This window comes from Lycorma delicatula, chromosome 6, assembly GCF_047948215.1.
Source record: "Lycorma delicatula isolate Av1 chromosome 6, ASM4794821v1, whole genome shotgun sequence".
NCBI lineage: Eukaryota > Metazoa > Arthropoda > Insecta > Hemiptera > Fulgoridae > Lycorma > Lycorma delicatula.
Genome location: NC_134460.1, coordinates 140,775,408 through 140,794,841, shown reverse-complemented (window position 1 = coordinate 140,794,841; position 19,434 = coordinate 140,775,408). Strand labels below are relative to the sequence as shown.

Here is a 19,434-nt window from a genome sequence, read left to right as displayed (position 1 = left end):
ACCCAGAAACTAAATGACAATCCACAAGTTGGAGTTCCAGTTATCAAATGAATGAAACCAAAGACAGCAAGTCAAGTTCAAGACAATAATGATTATTTATTTTTTCAGGGGTTTGTTCATATTGAGTGGCTACCTAAAAATCAAATATCTGTAATGAGATCTTTAAAATCCTTCATGAATGGGTATGAAAAGACCTGAAATGTGGAAGTGTGGCTCATAGATTCTTCATGAAGAACATAATGTTGAAACATTCATTGTACTCACACAACCTAGTCCCACTTTATTTTACATCTTAAGACCAAGAGCCTGTATTAAAAGGAACCCTTTCAAATTCACATGCAAGAAGACAAAGGGAGTAAAACTTGAGAAGGCCAGATGATCTGCAGCATTATTTCCAACAATGCAAAGTTCAACTGGAGAGATGCAGGGATAACATTTTCATTGTATAATTTATGCACAAGAAATTTTAAAACACAGTCTGGCTATTTTATAGCTCATAACCTTTTAATTTGGAAAATTACTCAGTTGTTTTTAATGAAATTTTTTATTTTTGTTAATTTGATTATCTTTGGTAATGTAAAAAAAAAAAAAAATTTTGGTTTAATTTAGTGGAAAAATAAAATTAAAATAAGGCGAATATCAAAGAATTATAACATAATTAATCAAAAGAGACTAATACTGTTCTAGAAAGTGCGTATTTTAATAAAAAAACTTCTCATAACTGATTGGCAATCTTGAGAAGTACCACATCACTATAATTTGGTTAATACCCAATGCAGAAATTATCAGTTGTTTAATACAAAATTTTCCTTCTGTAACATAGATCCCTCTTTCTATAAAATTATTCAAAAAATATAAGAATGGTTTGAAATGTATTAGAATAATATTCTCATACATATTTGGTATAGTAACAGCTATTATTGAAGAATAAACAGTTTTTGAAAGCACATAAAGAATAAAAGCATAATTTCTTGATTATAAATTTACAAACATATTTTTCAATATAGACAGCCCACTATTTTAGAAACACTCTGTATATTCCACATCTATACTATAATAATCAAATTCATCAAAGATTCTATTAAAAACCAAAAACTTGCAAATAATATATAGAATAAAATTCATAAATCCTCACAAATTTTATATAAAATACAGTTAGTTCATTCCATCAACAATCAAATTAAAAATAGCTAACCAACACAATCATAATAGAAAACTAGTTTTATAAGCATCAAAGGTAATTAAATTAAAAATAAATCAATATGCTGATGCTGACAAATGACAGCCATTTGGTGTACCTATGGTTTGGCATGAACCAAAGGATCATGTAACCAATTGTTACTTTTGTTTAACAAGTGTGTCTGGAATTTCTAAAAAATCTAAACATACTGTAAAATATCATTCATTGCAATCTGCAATCAGACCTGTACCTCACAGTGAAATTATTATTATTATTATAATCACGCAGTACTGAAGAAGACAACAATAATTTTGATTTTGAATTATATTCTTCCAATCAACCACATCTTATATCACAAGGTGAATCAAATGACTTGGTTAGTGATTTAAATTTATCAAAAAATCAAGCTGAACTGTTAGAATCAAGACTGCAAGGATGGAATTTACTTCAAAAAAATACAAAAATTTCAGGCTTTCGAAGCCGACAAAAAGAACTTTATTGGTACATTATTGATGAAAATAATTTGGTTAATTGCACAAATACTGATGAGCTTATGTTGCACTTAGGACAAGTTCATAAACCAGAGGATTGGCGTCTTCTCATAGATTTGTCCAAGTATAGTTTAAAAGTGGTTCTACTACACAACAGTAACAAATACCTTTTAATACCAGTCGCTTATGGTATTAATTTGAAAGAGACATACGATGTGATGAAAGATGTTCTTGAAAAAATAAATTATAAAAAATATAGCTGGAACACATGTGGTGATTTGAAAGTTATAGCTATTTTGTTACACATACAGTTAGGCTATACTAAGAACATGTTTTTTCTTTGCCAATGGGATAGCCAAGCTAAGAATAAACATTATGTTACCAAAGAGTGGAAGAAACGAAACAACTTAACTCCAAATGGGAAAAATATTATTCATGAGCCCTTAATTGAACCCAAAAAATATTTTTATGTCTCTCCATATCAAGTTAGGACTAATGAAAAATTTTCTAAAAGCAATGAAGGATAGTCCTGGATTTTTGTACATCAGGCAGAAATTTCTGAATGTAAGTGAAGGAAAAATTAAAAAAGGAATATTTGTTTGTCCTCAAATAAGAGAGCTGGTCAAAGATGATGTATTTAACTCAATGTTAAATAATGTAGAAAGTGCAGCTTGGGCTTCATTTAAAGACGTTTGCAAAACTTTTCTTGGCAAACAAAAATCCGACAATTACCACGATATTGTTAATCAACTTCTTACTTAATGTAGAGCTATGGGATGTAAAATGTCTTTGAAAATACATTTCCTACACTCACATCTGGATTCTTCCTGGAAAACCTCGGAGACATAAGTGACGAACACAGTGAATGTTTCCACAAAGACATTTCGGTGATGGAAAGCCAAAATAAAAAGCAAAATGGAATACTAACTTGCTAGCCAATTACTGTTGGGCATTAATTTAGGATGTCCCTGAAGCTATTTATAAAAGAAAAGCATCAGCGAAATCATTCTAAAATAGGTACGGCCTTGCAAAATTATAAATTTTACAGATTTTAACTATATTTTCTCTTAATTTTTTTTAAGCATAATTTATTTAAAATTAAGAGTGATAGAAAAACTGTATTTACAGATCTGTAATGTACACAAAAAGGCAATTAAAGAAATAACACGTAGAGATCACACTTAGAGAAACATTAAAAAAAAAAATTGTTTTAGTCTATCAGTGATATTTAATGATAGGACTAAATTTATGTTATTATTTAAAGCAAACTACTGTTTTATTTCCATTAGTATATGAATAATGCATACAGAGTGACCAACTGAAGAGGACCAGTATTGGGATTGTAGAAACTGTAAGTTTTATGAAAAACTTTAAATTGGGAACCTTCCCTAGAATTTTCCCTACATTAAAAAAACATTATTACCACTTTTTAAATCTTCATTCTTTTTCCAATATGGCAGCCTACTTCATTATTTAAAATGGAAACTTCATGTTTAATTTCATTTTTGATTAGAAAATAGTAAGTTATGGCATTTTTATTCTTTGGTATTTTTCTCTAAATGCAGCTGTTACGGGAACTACGGGCTGATAATTGTTAAATCAAATATAGTGATAAATAACAGTGGTAAAAATAATTAAAGGTAAATATAAAAAATATTTAATAAAACAAGTAAAAGAAAATCTATATAAATAAAAATGTATATGTTAGTTTGTTCAAAATCTTAAATCTCCAAAAGTTCTTCACCCATTGCTATGAAATTTAGAAACAACGTTGCATTCAAATACGCGCGCATTTTTATATGCCTACTATTTATACACCTAAGATGTCACACCTATGACAGGTAAAACCATACTTTACATGAAAAACAGTGCTATCCGTTGGACGTAAAAGCAACACATGCTATACTAAATATTTTACAATTCCATTTCAATGTTTCTGATACGTGTGTCTGCCATAGACTAAAAAATTACTTAACCGATTTACTCGCAGGGAAAAAGGGAGAAAAGGAAAAATTGGAAAGGGGAAATAGGGAAAAATCAAAAAAGTAAAAGGGAAGAAGGCGAAAATGGAAAAAGGGGAAAGGGAGAAAAAAGAAAAGGGGAAGAGGGAGAGGGAAAGATAAATGGAAGAAAGAAATGGAAAGGGGGTGTAAAGGGGAAGGAAAACGGTAAATGGTAGAATTTGGAAGGGGATATGATAAAAATGAAAATAGAAAAGGGAAATAGGAAAAGGGGAAAGGAAAGGGGGAAATGGAAAACAGTAAAAGGGAAAGATTAAATTTTATGACGTTCTATAATGTTCATTTTGTTAATGTTTTATCAAACTTTCAATTGTGTTCATTTAATCTATATATATATATATATATATATATATACTCAAATCTTCTTATTTCCTGTTTAGCCTTCAGGAATTACTGTTCAGGTATTACTTCAGAGGATGAATGAAGATGATATGTATGAGTGTAAATGAAGTGTAGTCTTGTACAGTCTCAGTTCGACCATTCCTGAGATGTGTGGTTAATTGAAACCCAACCACCAAAGAACACTGGTATCCATGATCTAGTATTCAAATCCATATAAACGTAACTATCTTTACTAGGACTTGAACGCTGGAACTCTTGACTTCCAAATCAGCTGATTTGGAAAGACGTGTTCACCACCACTAGACCAACTCAGTGAGTTAAATATACTCAAATACAGCAATACCAATGAATTGCTGGATCTTCTAGTAATTATTAATTATAATAATATAGTGATAAAATAGTATAGTATTATTTTAAATGGAAACCTATGTATTAGCACCTGCTTATGAAATAATATTTTCAAAGTGTGAAAATTAAGCAAAGTGGAAAATAAAATAAAGTTACGATTAAAAGATACTTTTTTACCTTAACAGTGTGGTTTTAGTTTTATTTAATAGGAAGGAAGAATTACAATAGAATTGCACTGTCAATAATAACAGATTTTCAAAATGGTCACCATTAGTAAAAATGCAGGCACATTCTCCTGAAAATGTCATTAACAGCTTTCAACAATTTTAGTGATGGATGTTGCGCAAATTTTTACTACCTTAGCTGTTATTTTTTCCACTGAAGCATACTGAAATGTGTACAATCAGTCTTTCACGTAACCCCTCAGAAAAATCTAACAGGGAAAGGTCTGAGACTTCTCGTTGGTCAAGCAATAGCTCCTTTGTTAGCAGTCAACTGTGCATTTAAAGATTCCTTTATCATGCCATAGCTTTGTGCTGGAGCTCCATCTTGTTCAAAATATATCTGCAATCAAAAATTTAAAGGCAAGTCTGTCTTCTAGCAATTGATGGTATCAAACTTCCATACGATTTCCCCTACAGAAATGCACAGTTAAAATTTGATAGTAGATGATGACACACCAGACGTTTATGGAAAATTTAAATTTGGCTGTCATTCTCTGATGACTAATGGATTTTCTTTGACCACTCATAGATTTCCTACTAATCTTGCAAGCAGTTTACTGTGAGTTGGTTGTCTATCAGGTTATCATTACATATGTATTTCTCGCTAATGTTGAATTCCTATTATTTAAAATAAATTTCTACTGTACCTCTTTTTTCCTTATTATCAAATTACATTACTAAAATAAAAATTACACACACAACTGATAAATACATACTTTGAGTGTAAATTTGAGAAATTTGGCATTAAAATTGTATTTATTGTTTTTGTAAATTTACAATTGTCAGTCCATAGCTCTCCAACTGTTGCATTTAGAAGAATAAAAATGTCTTGACATACTATTTTCTACCCAGAAACGCAATAAAAACATGAGGTTTCCATTTGAAATAATGAAGTTGGCCACTGTATTAGAAACAGGATGAAGATTTCAAAAATATTGATAATGTATTTTTAATGTTGGGAAAATTCTTGGGAAGGTTCCCCATTTAAAGTTTCTCATAAAACTTAAAGTTTCTGAGATCCCAAAAGTGACCATCTTGAGTTGATCACCTGTATATTTTGTATGTAAAGATTTATCACATTCAGTTAAAGAAAAATTATATCTAACCTTATAAGTCGATTAAATATACTATCATTTACAACAGGTGGTAGTGACATGTTGTGAAGTAAACAATTTAAGAGATCAACATTAACAACACCGCTTGCAGTAAGATGAAAACCATCAATTATATTAGCAGGATTTAAACAATATGAAACTTCATCAATAATTTGTACCAGAACATTCCTCATCTTTTTTGTTGTACCTTTTTCACTCAACTTCATCACAACTGCATCAAAAGACTTTTGAAGTACTGGTGGAAATATTTTATGTTGTAGATAAAACATTAAAATATCTCTTAAACAATCAGATTTTATACCACTTCTATGTATATTTTCCCAAAGATGTTGAACATAATGATTTGGCTGCTTGCTGAAACAAAATAACACTATCATATCTTGTACACGAAGTAGGACAGCCTGTTGTATTAATAAATATATTGTAATGAATTTTATTCGTTGATTTTAAAATTTTAATAAAAATCACAAAGTAACACAAATAATAGAAATGAGATTACCTTTGTAGACAGTAAAGAAAGCATGGGTAGTTAAGAAATGGAACTTAGGGAAGTTGAAGAAACTGGATGAGGAAACAAAGGGAAGAAATCTAGCTAAAGCAATTAATGAAAGTAAAAAGGAAAATGAGAGCAGTGAAGAGACTGAATGAAAATAAAATAATGAAGATGAAGTAGGCTATTATGAAGGAAATATAGCAAAGAAACTAAGAGTAATAATAGAAATGATAACGAAAATGGAAGAAAGAAGAAACAGTATAAAAGAGTAAGATGGGAGAAAATGAAAGAGTGATGTATCAGAAATTAAACAATGAGTTAAGGAGGTAAACACAAAACTCTGATGTGGACACTACATGACTGCATGACTTCGCTTACATGTATGCCTATTAAATTAATATATACATTTTTAAAAGTACATAAAATTTTATTTCACCAATAACTTCTGATTTTTTCATTTTTTGTTGTTGTTATTATTGAATTATATACTGTAAAACTTTTTTCATCATCAGAGGTTAATCATTATTAATAAATCAATATATTTAAATTAAATAATTTAAAAAAGATTAAGTTGGATTTGAACCAATGTGCAAATATTGTATGATCCAAATATTTCAATTAAAATTTTATTTGACTATAACTCTGGAAACAATGAAAATAAGTACCACTTATCATTGAAAAGCTCTCAATGAGGGCTTATTACTACAGTTAACAGAAAGTCCAAAATCAATTTTTTTTGGATTTGGGCTTTTTTGGAAACTTTTGGTCCAGCTGATTGCAATCAAAAGGGGAGGTGCACAACTGGATGTTATAACAGACATAAATCCAAAATTTCAACATCCTACGGCTAATCATTTGAGTTAAGTGAGATACATACATACATACATCACACCAAAACTAGTCAAAATGGATTCAGAGATGGTCAAAATGCATATTTTCGTTGAAATCTGAAAACCAACATTTTTTGTGATCACAATACTTCCTTTACTTCATACAAAAAAGTAAAAATAAGGAATAAAAAATCAATTGGAATAGATGAACTATCCACAGAATTTTAGAAATGCTTAAATGAAGAAGGAATGTAAAAAATAGCTGACCAGTCTAATAGGATAATACACGATACAGGAGAATTTCTAAAGACTGTAAAAACAGCAATGATACAAATTCCAATGAATACTGGTACCATAAAATGTTCAGAACACAGAACAATAAATTGAATAATGCATTCCACTAAAATACTGCTAAGACGCCTAAATCAGAGGTTGATAAGAGTAAGGGAAGAGAATGCAGGAGTAACAGTTTGCCTTCAGGAAAGGAAAACAAACCAAAGATGGCATTGGGCTACTAAGGACAGTTGGAGAAAGAAAGATTTTTATAGAGAAAGAGGAATAAGTCTGTGTAGACTTATGTACTTAATCTTATTCTAAGATTTGTAGAAGGCATTTGATTCAATGCTCCCATCTGAGCCAATTTGATTGATTGATCAATCAAACACCCATTCAATTCTTCCATTTTATTCATATGGGTGAAAATTATGGAGATTCGTAAAGAGAAAAAAGTGGATTGGAAAGAAGGAAAATAAAGAATTATACATAAGACAAACAGCAGTAATGAAAGAAAGAATATTACTGAATAGATAGATATCGGATCGGTCAAGGTATTAGGCAAGGGAAAACTAAAGTAATGGAAATAAAGAACAAAGAGGTTCCAGTGACACAAGTGGTACAAATGAAAGAGAAACAAAAAACAATTAAAAATTGCAGTTATTTGGTAACTTTAATGGTAGAGGACTGAAGAGTACAATGACTATCATTTTCAGTGAATGATGGCAATGGCAAAGAAAGCCTTCAGTAAGAAAAGTAAATTATTTTATAGTAAAAGTCTGGACTTTACTGAATTAAGGAAAAAAATAAACAAATGCTTTGTGTGGAAGTCTTGTTTTGAAGTGAAGCATGGACGATCAGGAAAAAGGAGAGGGACTGGAATAAGGTTCTTGAATGTGGATATGGTGAAGAAAATGTCAGGATTAAAGAAGAATATATACAAAGGAAGTATGTAAAAGAAAAGGAAACCAGTTAGGATATATAGTTGGGTGAAATGGGGTCTTGACAACTGAATTGGAAGGGTCAGTAGAAGGATAAAAGAAGCACGGAAGAAAGAAACAACACCAAATGATGATGTGATGTTTGTATAACAACTATAAAGTTGTATACACACTTACCCAGTAATTCAGATGATGTGAAATATTATGAGTATGTTTTTTAACACAGTCAAATGACAATCACGTAAGTGAATTTTGTGACTGAATAAGCAGGTGCAATACGCAACTGCAAAAATTACAGGTTTTTGGTCATTTTTAAACTCTGATTAAAATAAGACATGGTCTGTCTCCAGAATATAAAGATTTAAAAACAGTGGCAAAATATATGAGGAAAAATTTAATTAGTTAATTAAATTTATTAATGTATTAGTAACACTACACAACAAAATCATTCACACATTTAGAAACATTTTAAAGCAACTGCTCATAATTAATGTAATGCTGTAATAAATTAATTCTAAAAAAAAAACTAAACTGCAAATTTAACAGTATTTTAAAAAGTACTACCATAAGTTTAATTTGTTTTATTGTAACTTTTCTTTTTTATTCAATCATTCTTTAAGAAGTTTTATTCATTACATTCAAGACTCTTTTTAAGATACTATAATTCAAAACATAGGCAATATTAGGTAATTCTGAGCAATAACTTCATCAAAAATTCAATTTATTTTATACTTTAATTCTCCATAGTAGATATGCTTAGGATCAGCAAAACCTAAGATCTAAATGTTGGAAAGCAGGTTTGGACAGTGGATAACCCGTGTAAGCTCAAAGTTTATGCCACATTTTCAGTACTTTAGTTAATTAGCTACCACTTTTGTGAGTTATCGAGACCTCTACAGAAGCTAATCCATTCTGTGGAGGCAAGTTAGAGATTAATTACAACAGTATGGCAATACTTAACACCATCTTGTAGGGCACTTGGCTGAATTTATGTTTAAATTCTACACCAAATGTTCCTTGCTGTTGTCATCTATATGATGGATAATCACCTTATAAAGGATTAATTTATGGTTTATTCTTTTCTCAACAAAATTCTAACCTCTCTCTCCACAGAATGGATTTGCCTCTGAACAGATCATCATAACTCAAACTGATTGCTGATAATAAAGTACTGATAATACAACATGGACTTTGACTTTGCATTGGTCAGCTGCTGTTCAAACCTGGTTTCTGGCATTTATATTTTGTGTTTTCCTCATCCAAGCACATCTACTGTAGTATACTAAAGTATAAAAAAAATTAAATGTGATCAATTGCCCAGAATTACCCACAATATTTAACTGATAGACAAATGATGATGGTTCTTTTTCAGAATTCGACAGCCACTTTTTTCAATTCAGTTTCTTCCAAATCAGTGGGTATTTGGAGGTAATTGCAGGGAAATTATAAACATATTGTAACCAAACTTAACCCACGCTCGCTAACTTATTTTTTTATTTCTACTCGTTGATTTTATTCAAACATGGGTCTTCTAATTGTACCTAGAAATAGTCCAAAATAAGCATCATGCTTGTAATTATAATTTAACCAAACTTCTTAACCTTGATTTAAGCTTGCTTTGCTCGCTAACCTTGACTAGCAAGCAAAGCATGCATAGGTTAAGCTTGGTTAGATTATATTTACAATTTCTCTATAAATAGAGAACTGATTTGGAAGAAATTTGGAACTGATTTTTCTTCCACTGATTTGGAAGAAAAAATTGGAAAAAAGTAGATGTCAGATTCCAAAAAAGTACCCAAATGTCAAATATCAATTAATTTTGTTTTCTGATAGCTAATTAATATGATTTATTATTTAATATCAATAGAAAACACAATAGCAAGCACACTGTAATTTTTTTCTAAGAAAATAAAATCACCATTAACATAAGTACAAGATCACAATCCATAGAATAAATTGATTTATACATTACTTATTTACTTACAATGAATATTTTTTTAAACTTCATCATGCATACATTTCAAAACATCATACTCTACAATTATGATATTCACACCTGTATCACAAGACAATCACTGGAAATTAAAAAACTTCTTAACTTACCGATAATGGGCTAAAACTTTTCGGAAGTTCATAATTATGGCGTACTAAAACCGTCTTTATTAGTCCAAATAATTACAAAAAAAAGTCAATAATCAAACTAATAAAAATTACATTAGAGTATTGTAACAGTTTATCTTGATCCAAATGTTGGAAAAAATACCACAAAACGTCAAACAGTAATTATTAAACTAAATTTAATATGTTATAAGGCACAATGCATTAACTCTTACGGATAGGAATTGGTACAGCTAACCAAGATAAGGAATGTAACATGAAACATCGTACTGGAATAAATGTTGACAGTTTACAAGTTTCACACAAAACAGACACGAACATAAAAATAATAAAACACAAAAGAAATAATGCAAATTTCTTTAATTCCAAATGGTAATCATAAAACTACACACACCCATAAAACACAAACAAACATTTGATAACGTAAATTATCACTCGGCAAACATCTAAAATTGAATTTACCAGCTGATATAAAATCGTAATTACCAACATATGTTGATATGAAAATTCTCTTGGTACCAGCGGTTGGCCCAAAATTTTTAATTGGATGTAATAAAAATTTTATTTCCTTCATTATAAGGTTTAGAAAATATTAAAGATATTTATAAATGTAGTTAACGTAAACTTCAGCTCAATTCTTCTTTATCGTATGCGTATATATTTAAAAAATACGCAAATTCTTTCCAAGAAATTCGGAATATTTTATATCATTTGCCTCATAAAATGAAGAAATTATCACCCTACTGATAACTAAAATGTTTAATCGCACTGATCTCTGTATAACTGGATAGGGGATCTTTGGCGTAAAATACAATTAACTGTTCAATATTGAAGCAAACTCCAGCGCCGCAGAATGAGCGGCTGGGAACTAAATAAAATCATTGTACGCTTGTGCGACTATAATCGTGTGGTTGGGATGTTTATTTTATTCAAGTAAGATAACCAAAAAAACAGCGATTTTCGCAACACAAGCAGAAATTTACGGACAATTGTTGAAAATTTATATAGAGATCAGTGTTCAAAATATAAAATCAGAAGACTTCTACTGCATCGGTTTAAAACAGTTTTATCCCCTCTCACACTTACCTTTGCGCATGCGCCGTTTCTTTTTATTTACTTTATTACTCATTTAGTGTCGCTAGTTTACGTTTCAAATTTTACCTATTCCAAAAAACGTTCCTTATCCAGTTGTATAGAGATCAGTGATTAATCGACATCAACCTGAAGTGTGATTATGTTCCCATAGTAATGAAACAAATCCTACCGAATTTTAAACGTTCAAGGAAAGTACGTTAACATTTTCTTGACCCGCATCCCGATAATTTAATTAAAACATATTAATTAACCAAATTTTTTTTGTTGTAAGTATTTAATTTTTAATATATATATAAAATTTCACTTGTTTATCGAGAAGTAATGTTAGAAATAATTCACATTACCGTCATTTTTATTTTTTAATTTAAATATCATAAAATTTTAGTAAGATAAAAAAATATGCATTTATGAAAATATGTATAACATATTACAAAAAACTTAAAAGTAGACGCTAACAAAAGTTTCTAAGTTAAGTAAAAAATTTGAGCAAATTATAGTTTTTGTGGGTTATGCTTTATATTTAATTTGAACTTATAAGGTCTATACTTGGAACCAGGAACTTACTGCTGAAGCTGGGATACCTTGATTGATGGAAAAAAATTGTTTATTGATAATGGTTTTGTATGATCATTATTTATTAACCGATGTGCAATTATTTGATGAAGCAAGTATCTAAATCTCATAAAAATAACACCTAATTATTTTTTTTGTACAGTTTTTTAGCATATATGATATACAATTTTTATACATAAAATAAAATCTAAGATTATAGTATATCATATTATTTTATCATTTACAGTACAGCTATTGCATACTCGTATCTACTCATATTTACAATTTTTTTTTAATAAATAGAACAATATTGCAGCATGGATTTGTTCTCTATAAAATGTTTGATTTCACTCTAAGAAATTAACAGTATTGTGTGCTTTAAAATGATTTTGGTTAAAAATTGCTGTAATAAGATTGAGGTAATGTTGCTAGGTGGTTTCTCATACTTTGTGTTTCTTCCATTGAGTCAAAGAAGATATTAATTTAAATTTAATACTGTTTTATAAGTGAAAATGTGCAATTACATTTATTAATTTTTATGTTTCACATATTATATAAATTGTTCATCATTCAAATTTCTTGTACTAATTTGTTAGCTTCCTAAATAATAGCTTTTTCCTTTAATTGCAAACCAGAAAGAACATAAAACAACTTTTATTTTATTTTTCAATCAATTATTTAAGTACAACCTACTACCTCTTTTTTACATGTTGCATGTTATGTTATTATTGTACAATGTTATACAGTAAATTTTCTTTTAAAGCCTCAAAATCAAAATAAAACTGAATGGCCCCTCCATAAAAAAAAGACTTCAAATTACATTCAATTATTGGTAACTTATCTCAAAAGATATTATTATTTTTGTTTCTTGAACTGATTTTTAAAAAATGAGTACTTAAAAACAATTCTTGCATAAAATTTGACTTTACATGCTTACTCTTTTTAGCTGTAGGTGATTTTTATGAAGTGGCTAATTATTCCTCATACCTCATGTTATGTAGAACTATATAACTACACTCTAACCACATAACTAATTTCAAATAGAAATTTAAATGTAGAAATTTCAGATGAACTGAATGGTAATAAAATGTCAAACTCGGCCAGGTATCAAATGAAGGACATTTATAATTGCATTTAATTTTTCTGTTGATTATTTTGCTAAAATAAGAATTACATTGCTAATGATACGTAATTTTAATTTTATTTCCAGAGAGAGGTCTAAACCCAACTAAAATAATGGAGACACAATATGTATATTCAAAGAAAAGAAGTGAATTTGGTCGATTTTGTCAATTTTCTGATGATCTCCCAAAATTAATTGATAATATAATGCCTAATAAACAACTGCAAGATGATTACATTCTTATGGATCCTGTTCACAGGCCAGTACAGTGCAGTTCACAGTTTGCTGAACATTCGGTAATGTCATCAAAATGTTCTGTTATTTATTTTGTTTCCATGTTAGCTTAATTCCTCTTACAATAATACTTGTTATTCCAGTGACAGATCTATTGCTATTAATAAACTGTTATTTTAGGTTTTAGGAAACAAGTACATCTTAATGCTGTCATCTACAAAAAATCAAATCATCCTTGGTCATCCAAAATTAATACACATTATAGTATGTAAGATGGACCAAATTGTACAAATGTACATGGCATTAATGAAACAGAATTCAGCAAAGATTTAAAAGAAATTAAATTTATCAAAATTGATAAGACAATTCTATTCAGAACATAATAAAAAAATACATTAAAAAGAATGCAAAGGAAATGAATATTTCATTAATTCCATTTGTAGAAACAAGAGAAATAAATTTAGGAAAATGTTACTGATAACTACATTGACACAAATACAAACAAAAGACTTACATACTTACTAGCCAATGCCTGCTCTTGGCTGTTGAATCATTTGGTGATGCGCTAACCAATAAAGACTGGCTTCTGTGAACTCTGGGCTCTCATCCAGCTGGGTGCGGTCCAAGGCCAGACAATATCTCAGGTGATCAGCATCCATCGTCCCGCAACCACACAGCGGACACTCAGGAGACAGCAATACATGAATCTGCAGTGAAGGTGACAGGCAAGATAGTCATGGCCAGTTTTTAGTCAGAAGGCATGCTGACCGCACACGGGAGGCCGGGGCTAATAGGTCCGTCAGTGAACACTTCCTACTAGCAGTCGTCTCACTGTTTGTTCCATCTGTTGACTGCCATGTCGATCAGTGCCCTGAATGAAGGATGCTGGGCAGCTAGGTTGGGGTAGAGTCGTTCCTAAGTTGGCCAGTTTATCATTTTCCCCATTTCCACATATGTTGACATGACAAGGTATTCATTGAAACATCAGTGTTCATCTGTGATTTTCCAAGCTTTCCAGTCTTCTTCTACATCCAACTGTCCTCTGGCAGTCTGTTTGGATGTTGCACAATAGATTATGTATAGTGGCTTGGGAATCAACCAAAAACATTGCTTTCAAAGGAGAAGCTAGCTTTTCCAGTTCAACCACAGCGACATGTACTGCTTCAACTTTGCCACCATCATAGTTGCTGAGGGGGCACCTACGACTGTATGTCCCTAAAAAAGATGGTATAGTACCCAGCCCCTGTTTCTCCACCATCTGAAATTGAAGATCCATCAGTGTAGATGTGAATCCGCTCATCCTCCAGAAATTCCTCATGGATGGTTTGTAGGGCTAGCTGCTTCAATTCATGTTGTGTAGAGGCATGTTTTGGCGTCGAATGGTTCTTGAGTTTGTAGCGAGCTCTAGGTAAGTAGTTGAAGATGTCCCGGCTCATGCGCAGAGGTGCAGTGTCCATGGGTGAAATATATTTCCATATAAGCGTTTCATATGCGGAGAGTGGAGCCGTCTATATCCTCAGCCAAGGATAGAGTTAATATGTACAATAGTGAAAATTGTATTTTTTAAACCAATGAAAAATTTAATGGAATAAATCTTAATAAAACTACATCACAAGATAAATTTAACAGTAGTGGCATTTATATGGTTTGTATAATAATTATACATGCTAATGTATTGTAAAACTAGTAGGTTTTTAAATAAAGATTTTAAGAAAATTTAAGGTGACAAATATGAAAGAGAATTTTTCAAATGTTGCTAATCATTCATTATTTATGAATGAACAATATTAACTATAGAAAAAAATAAATAATAATAATGAAATCTGGAAGTATTATAAATAAGTAATATTAATAGGAACTTGAGCATTTGCAGAAATATATTTACAAATGTAAACAAAAATACTTATCAATGAAGAGATAAATTTGAGCATGATGAATTATTTAAATTGGCATACCTATTTTTAATAGTAACTGTAGATAATTAATTTAATAGATCATGATAACTATCAGTTTTTATATATAATGATAGCAACATATTGATATAACATTTTCTAATTCATCAATTGTCCACTAAGGAACAGCATGCATGTTTACACTTTTTGTCTGCCAGATAAAAGTGTGCATTGTTCAGAACCCAACAACAAATGATTGCCCCAGCATGCATTTTCTACATTTTTTTCTTAACATTAAATGAGGTGTACATTTTTTTGGTTACTTTCAATTGGAAACCTCTTCATCCTCATTTTTTGCAGTATTCTTTGTATAAAGTGTTGTCACCTTTGAAAGTTGCTGTCAAATTTTCAAAAGCTTCATTGTCTTATATAAGACCACTTCCAATGATTTTAATTTTGATATGTAACACACAAGAAAAAGAAATGCGCTTTGAGCAATTGTGTTAAAAAATAGCAAATTCAGATTTTTTTATACACTTTTAGCTAAATGAAACCGGCAGTATAAATCTAATATTATTTTTCAGTCCTTAGAATGTATTATTAGATAAAAATAGCAATATTTGGATGAAAAAATTGGTGTTTAATTTTTTTAGGATCCAAATATCGGGATGAATTTAATATTTGATTTATTTTTCTTAGTTGAACACTATAAGGGCTGAATATGAATCCCATTCAATGAACCATGCAGAAGGAGGTTGGCCAAAAGATGTCAATTGTACAGATATAGAGCAGACTCTTAGATTTAGGAAAAAAGTTGAAAAAGATGAAATGTATATACACACTGTTCTCCAATTATCTCATGTAAGTAAGACAAATAATTTTCCGTCATTCAATAAGTAAAACTAAATTTATAACTCTTGTAGTCAACTATAATACACTAGTAAACTAAAATTAAATTTGTTAGTTTGATTTTGGCTATTGAAATTACATGGCAGAAATAGATTACACATAAGTAGTCATCATTTGTCTCATATTATTTTGATCTTTTCAGTTTCTAATGGTTTACTGCATAGAATAATCATTAAAACAAATTCTCATTCCAGAATAACTGAGTGCAACTCACTTAAAAACGACTGTTCATTGAACAGAATTTTTTTTTGTTATGTAAATGTTATTTTCTACTTAATAAGTTTCTGATAAATTAAAATTTCCTTCATATCTATTTGCACTTCAAAGATCTATTTCCTAAAGAAAAACTAAGCGTGATAAAAATAAAATACCACAGTAAAAGGGAGGTGCAATTTTCTTGTCTTACTCAGTATATTAGATATGGCTCAATAATTGATTTATCAGTTTTTAATTTGTTTGTTAAAATTTCCTTTAATTACCAAAGGATAAAATTGGATAAGTAACCAAAGCACATAATTAAAAAAAAATACGTTTTTTAGTCTTATATAGTTATTAAAATTAAACTTTAAATTAATAGTGTCATTTAAGTAATTATACAAATTCTTTCCTATAAATACAAAACAATTGATAACAATATGATTTTTCAGCCAATGGAACACTGCATATTTCAGAATAATGCAGTAAATATTTATGAGTTGTACTTCGTGGATGGTGAGCAATCTTCATTGGTTGAAAGAACAACATCAAGAACAGTAAATGTGTTTAGAGATCCAACATCAGTTAAAAGATCAGTACAAAATTTATCATGGTCTCCTGATGGTGGTATAAAAATTGCTGTAACACATTGCAATACAGAATTCCAGCGCCCTACAACTGACTGTAGCTCAAATTCGTATATATGGGAAGTTGGTAAGATTGAAAGTTATTGAACTGCCTATTGGTTACTTTATTAAGAATAAATATGAAAATAACACTAAAAAAAGAGATAATAATTATTGATACTTGATATAATGACAAACTTACTCATTTAATGATATTGTCTCAACTGGACCAACTTTTCAAACACACAATTTTATCAAACAAATTTATCTTTAAAAATATGACTTGAGAAAATTTTCAATGACAGATAAAACTATTTTTATTACTCACATAGAATCTATTCTACCATACACACGCACGCATGTGCACACACACTTACCTAATAATAATTTGAACAGAAGCTCAACAAAAATGTATTGTGTTTTACAGCAAAAAAATGTGCTGTAGTAAACACTTCATGAAATCAGAATATTTAAAAATAAAATAATAACCAAGTAAATATTATGTAACATATAAAATCTAACTCAAATTTTTCAAACAATAGAAAAATTAAAAAACCCAAATTTAAAAAATAATATATTTAATGAAATTATACATCAACCAATACTAATCTATTTACAAAAGAACATTATACAATATTAATATTTATTATAAAATAAAACAAACGCCAAATTAATTGTTGAACCCTGTAGTATTTGACCACTTACTAAATGGATTACCTAACCATTTAAAAAAAATACATAAATATCAAAAAACTTTACTTAGATAAGTTTTAGGCCCTTATCCAAAGAATAGTAAGATCTTTAAACGAATTCGATATTTTACTTAATAAGAAAGTTATAGTGATATTTTTTTTCTAAAAAGCCTTCCATTTCCACCTCCACGGTTCAATTTTGCCCATTAACAAACTCAACCAAGATTTTGGGTCGTCATATTTTATGTATCAATTTAAAAGTGATTGGCACAAGAATACGGCAGTTATCATGTCCACAAGAAAGTGAAGTATTTATATATATATATATATATATATAGTAACTGACAATGGTTTTGGGGATGTGAAACGCAAAAATATGTTGAAATTTTCCAGAAGTTGAGTCATGGTACCCATTACAATAGGTAACTTTCTTATGAAATCTACCTAAAAAAGATTCTTTTAAATTTCTTCTAAGATTCTTTTTAATTTGAAGATCCTTTTTTGTGTTTCTCTCATCATTGATTATTCCTGAATTGTTATATTGTAATGGTGATAAATAAACAGCTTGACTCATTCTGGCATCTTTTCAGGTGAACTTAATATAAATTTATAGCTTCGAAGGTTACAAAGATATGACTAACCATATTTGTTCAGAAGTTTGTTCTGTGTGATTACGGATATTTCCATTATGTTTCTCATACTAATACAAGACAAAATATGAGTAATATATAATATATGTAAAATATGGTTTTGTAATATTGTAATAAAAAATGTCATGTTCTTGATGAATAATATTATCAAAGAAAATTTGCTCCTCAAAAAATTATCATTTACCCTAGGTTTTACTGGATTTTAGTAGGCTTCATGCCCTTCCTCAAAAAATTCTTCTCCTGTAGGTCAGCAGTATATGATGTAAATAGATAGTTAACTGACCATTTAATAGTCAAGTCCATTGCTACTTTCTTCTTTGGTGTTCTTGTAAGTATTTACATGTCCACAAGGTTTTAGAAGGTAACTTGAGTTACCTAATGTTTAACGATCAAATATTAACAATTATATGTATATAAGACATTAAATAAATAACAGTTTTAGAGAGTATGTATGAAGACCAAAATCAAAATATTTTAATGTTTCAGAAAACCCAAATAAACCACTTTTAACGTTACAACCACCAGTATTTATAGCTAGCTTAGAATATAATCCTAAGGACTCAAACAGTTTAGTGAGTGGGTTATATAATGGGCAAGTAGCATTTTGGGATCCAAGACGTGGGTCAGAACCAGTCGAATTAAGTTCACTATATACTAGCCATCGTGATCCTGTGTCAAGTGTTTTATGGATCAACTCAAAGTCTGGAACAGAGTTCTTCTCTGCATCAGTTGATGGACAGGTTTTTTAAAATTATTTTATTACATTAATTTATAGTTATTTAAGTGTGCTGTAGTTAAAATTTATTTTTGAATTATCTAATTAATACACCTCAGCAGTAAACGTTTTTTTGTGAATATTCTTACTTTAATGATAAATTCTTATTTTATTAGAATAAATGTTCATAAAAAATCATTTCTTCATAAAAAAAAATGTAATCGCATATTACGTTATCGTAATGTTCGATTATACATATGTAATCGAATACATACGTAATCGTACGTTAGTACACTGTCAAGGGATTGTCTACTATGGCTGCACAATTATTGAATAGTAGAAAAATATGACAGAAGCTTAGGAGAATATACTTTC

General features: G+C 29.6%; 2 protein-coding genes across 4 annotated transcripts in view; one reads left to right on the top strand and one right to left on the bottom strand.

Moving 5' to 3' along the window:
- The window catches only part of LOC142326299 (AP-5 complex subunit zeta-1-like), a 53,529-nt gene extending 42,703 nt beyond the window's left edge, over positions 1 to 10,826 (bottom strand). For 2 of the 3 annotated variants that reach the window (XM_075368672.1, XM_075368673.1), the window contains exons 1-2: positions 10,362 to 10,826; positions 5,713 to 6,075 (exon numbers count right to left, since the gene is read on the bottom strand). In XM_075368672.1, coding sequence (XP_075224787.1) covers positions 5,713 to 6,075; positions 10,362 to 10,393 — 395 coding nt within the window. In that variant the 5' untranslated portion in view covers positions 10,394 to 10,826. The remainder of the gene's footprint in view (positions 1 to 5,712; positions 6,076 to 10,361) is intronic. The other variant, XM_075368674.1, reaches the window with a different exon arrangement.
- A 765-nt stretch (positions 10,827 to 11,591) lies between these two features.
- Positions 11,592 to 19,434, top strand: part of LOC142327005 (dynein axonemal intermediate chain 2-like) — a 38,464-nt gene continuing 30,621 nt past the window's right edge. Inside the window, exons 1-5 of the mRNA XM_075369753.1 lie at positions 11,592 to 11,737; positions 13,234 to 13,442; positions 15,972 to 16,133; positions 16,829 to 17,090; positions 18,831 to 19,084. Coding sequence (XP_075225868.1) covers positions 13,260 to 13,442; positions 15,972 to 16,133; positions 16,829 to 17,090; positions 18,831 to 19,084 — 861 coding nt within the window. The 5' untranslated portion in view covers positions 11,592 to 11,737; positions 13,234 to 13,259. The remainder of the gene's footprint in view (positions 11,738 to 13,233; positions 13,443 to 15,971; positions 16,134 to 16,828; positions 17,091 to 18,830; positions 19,085 to 19,434) is intronic.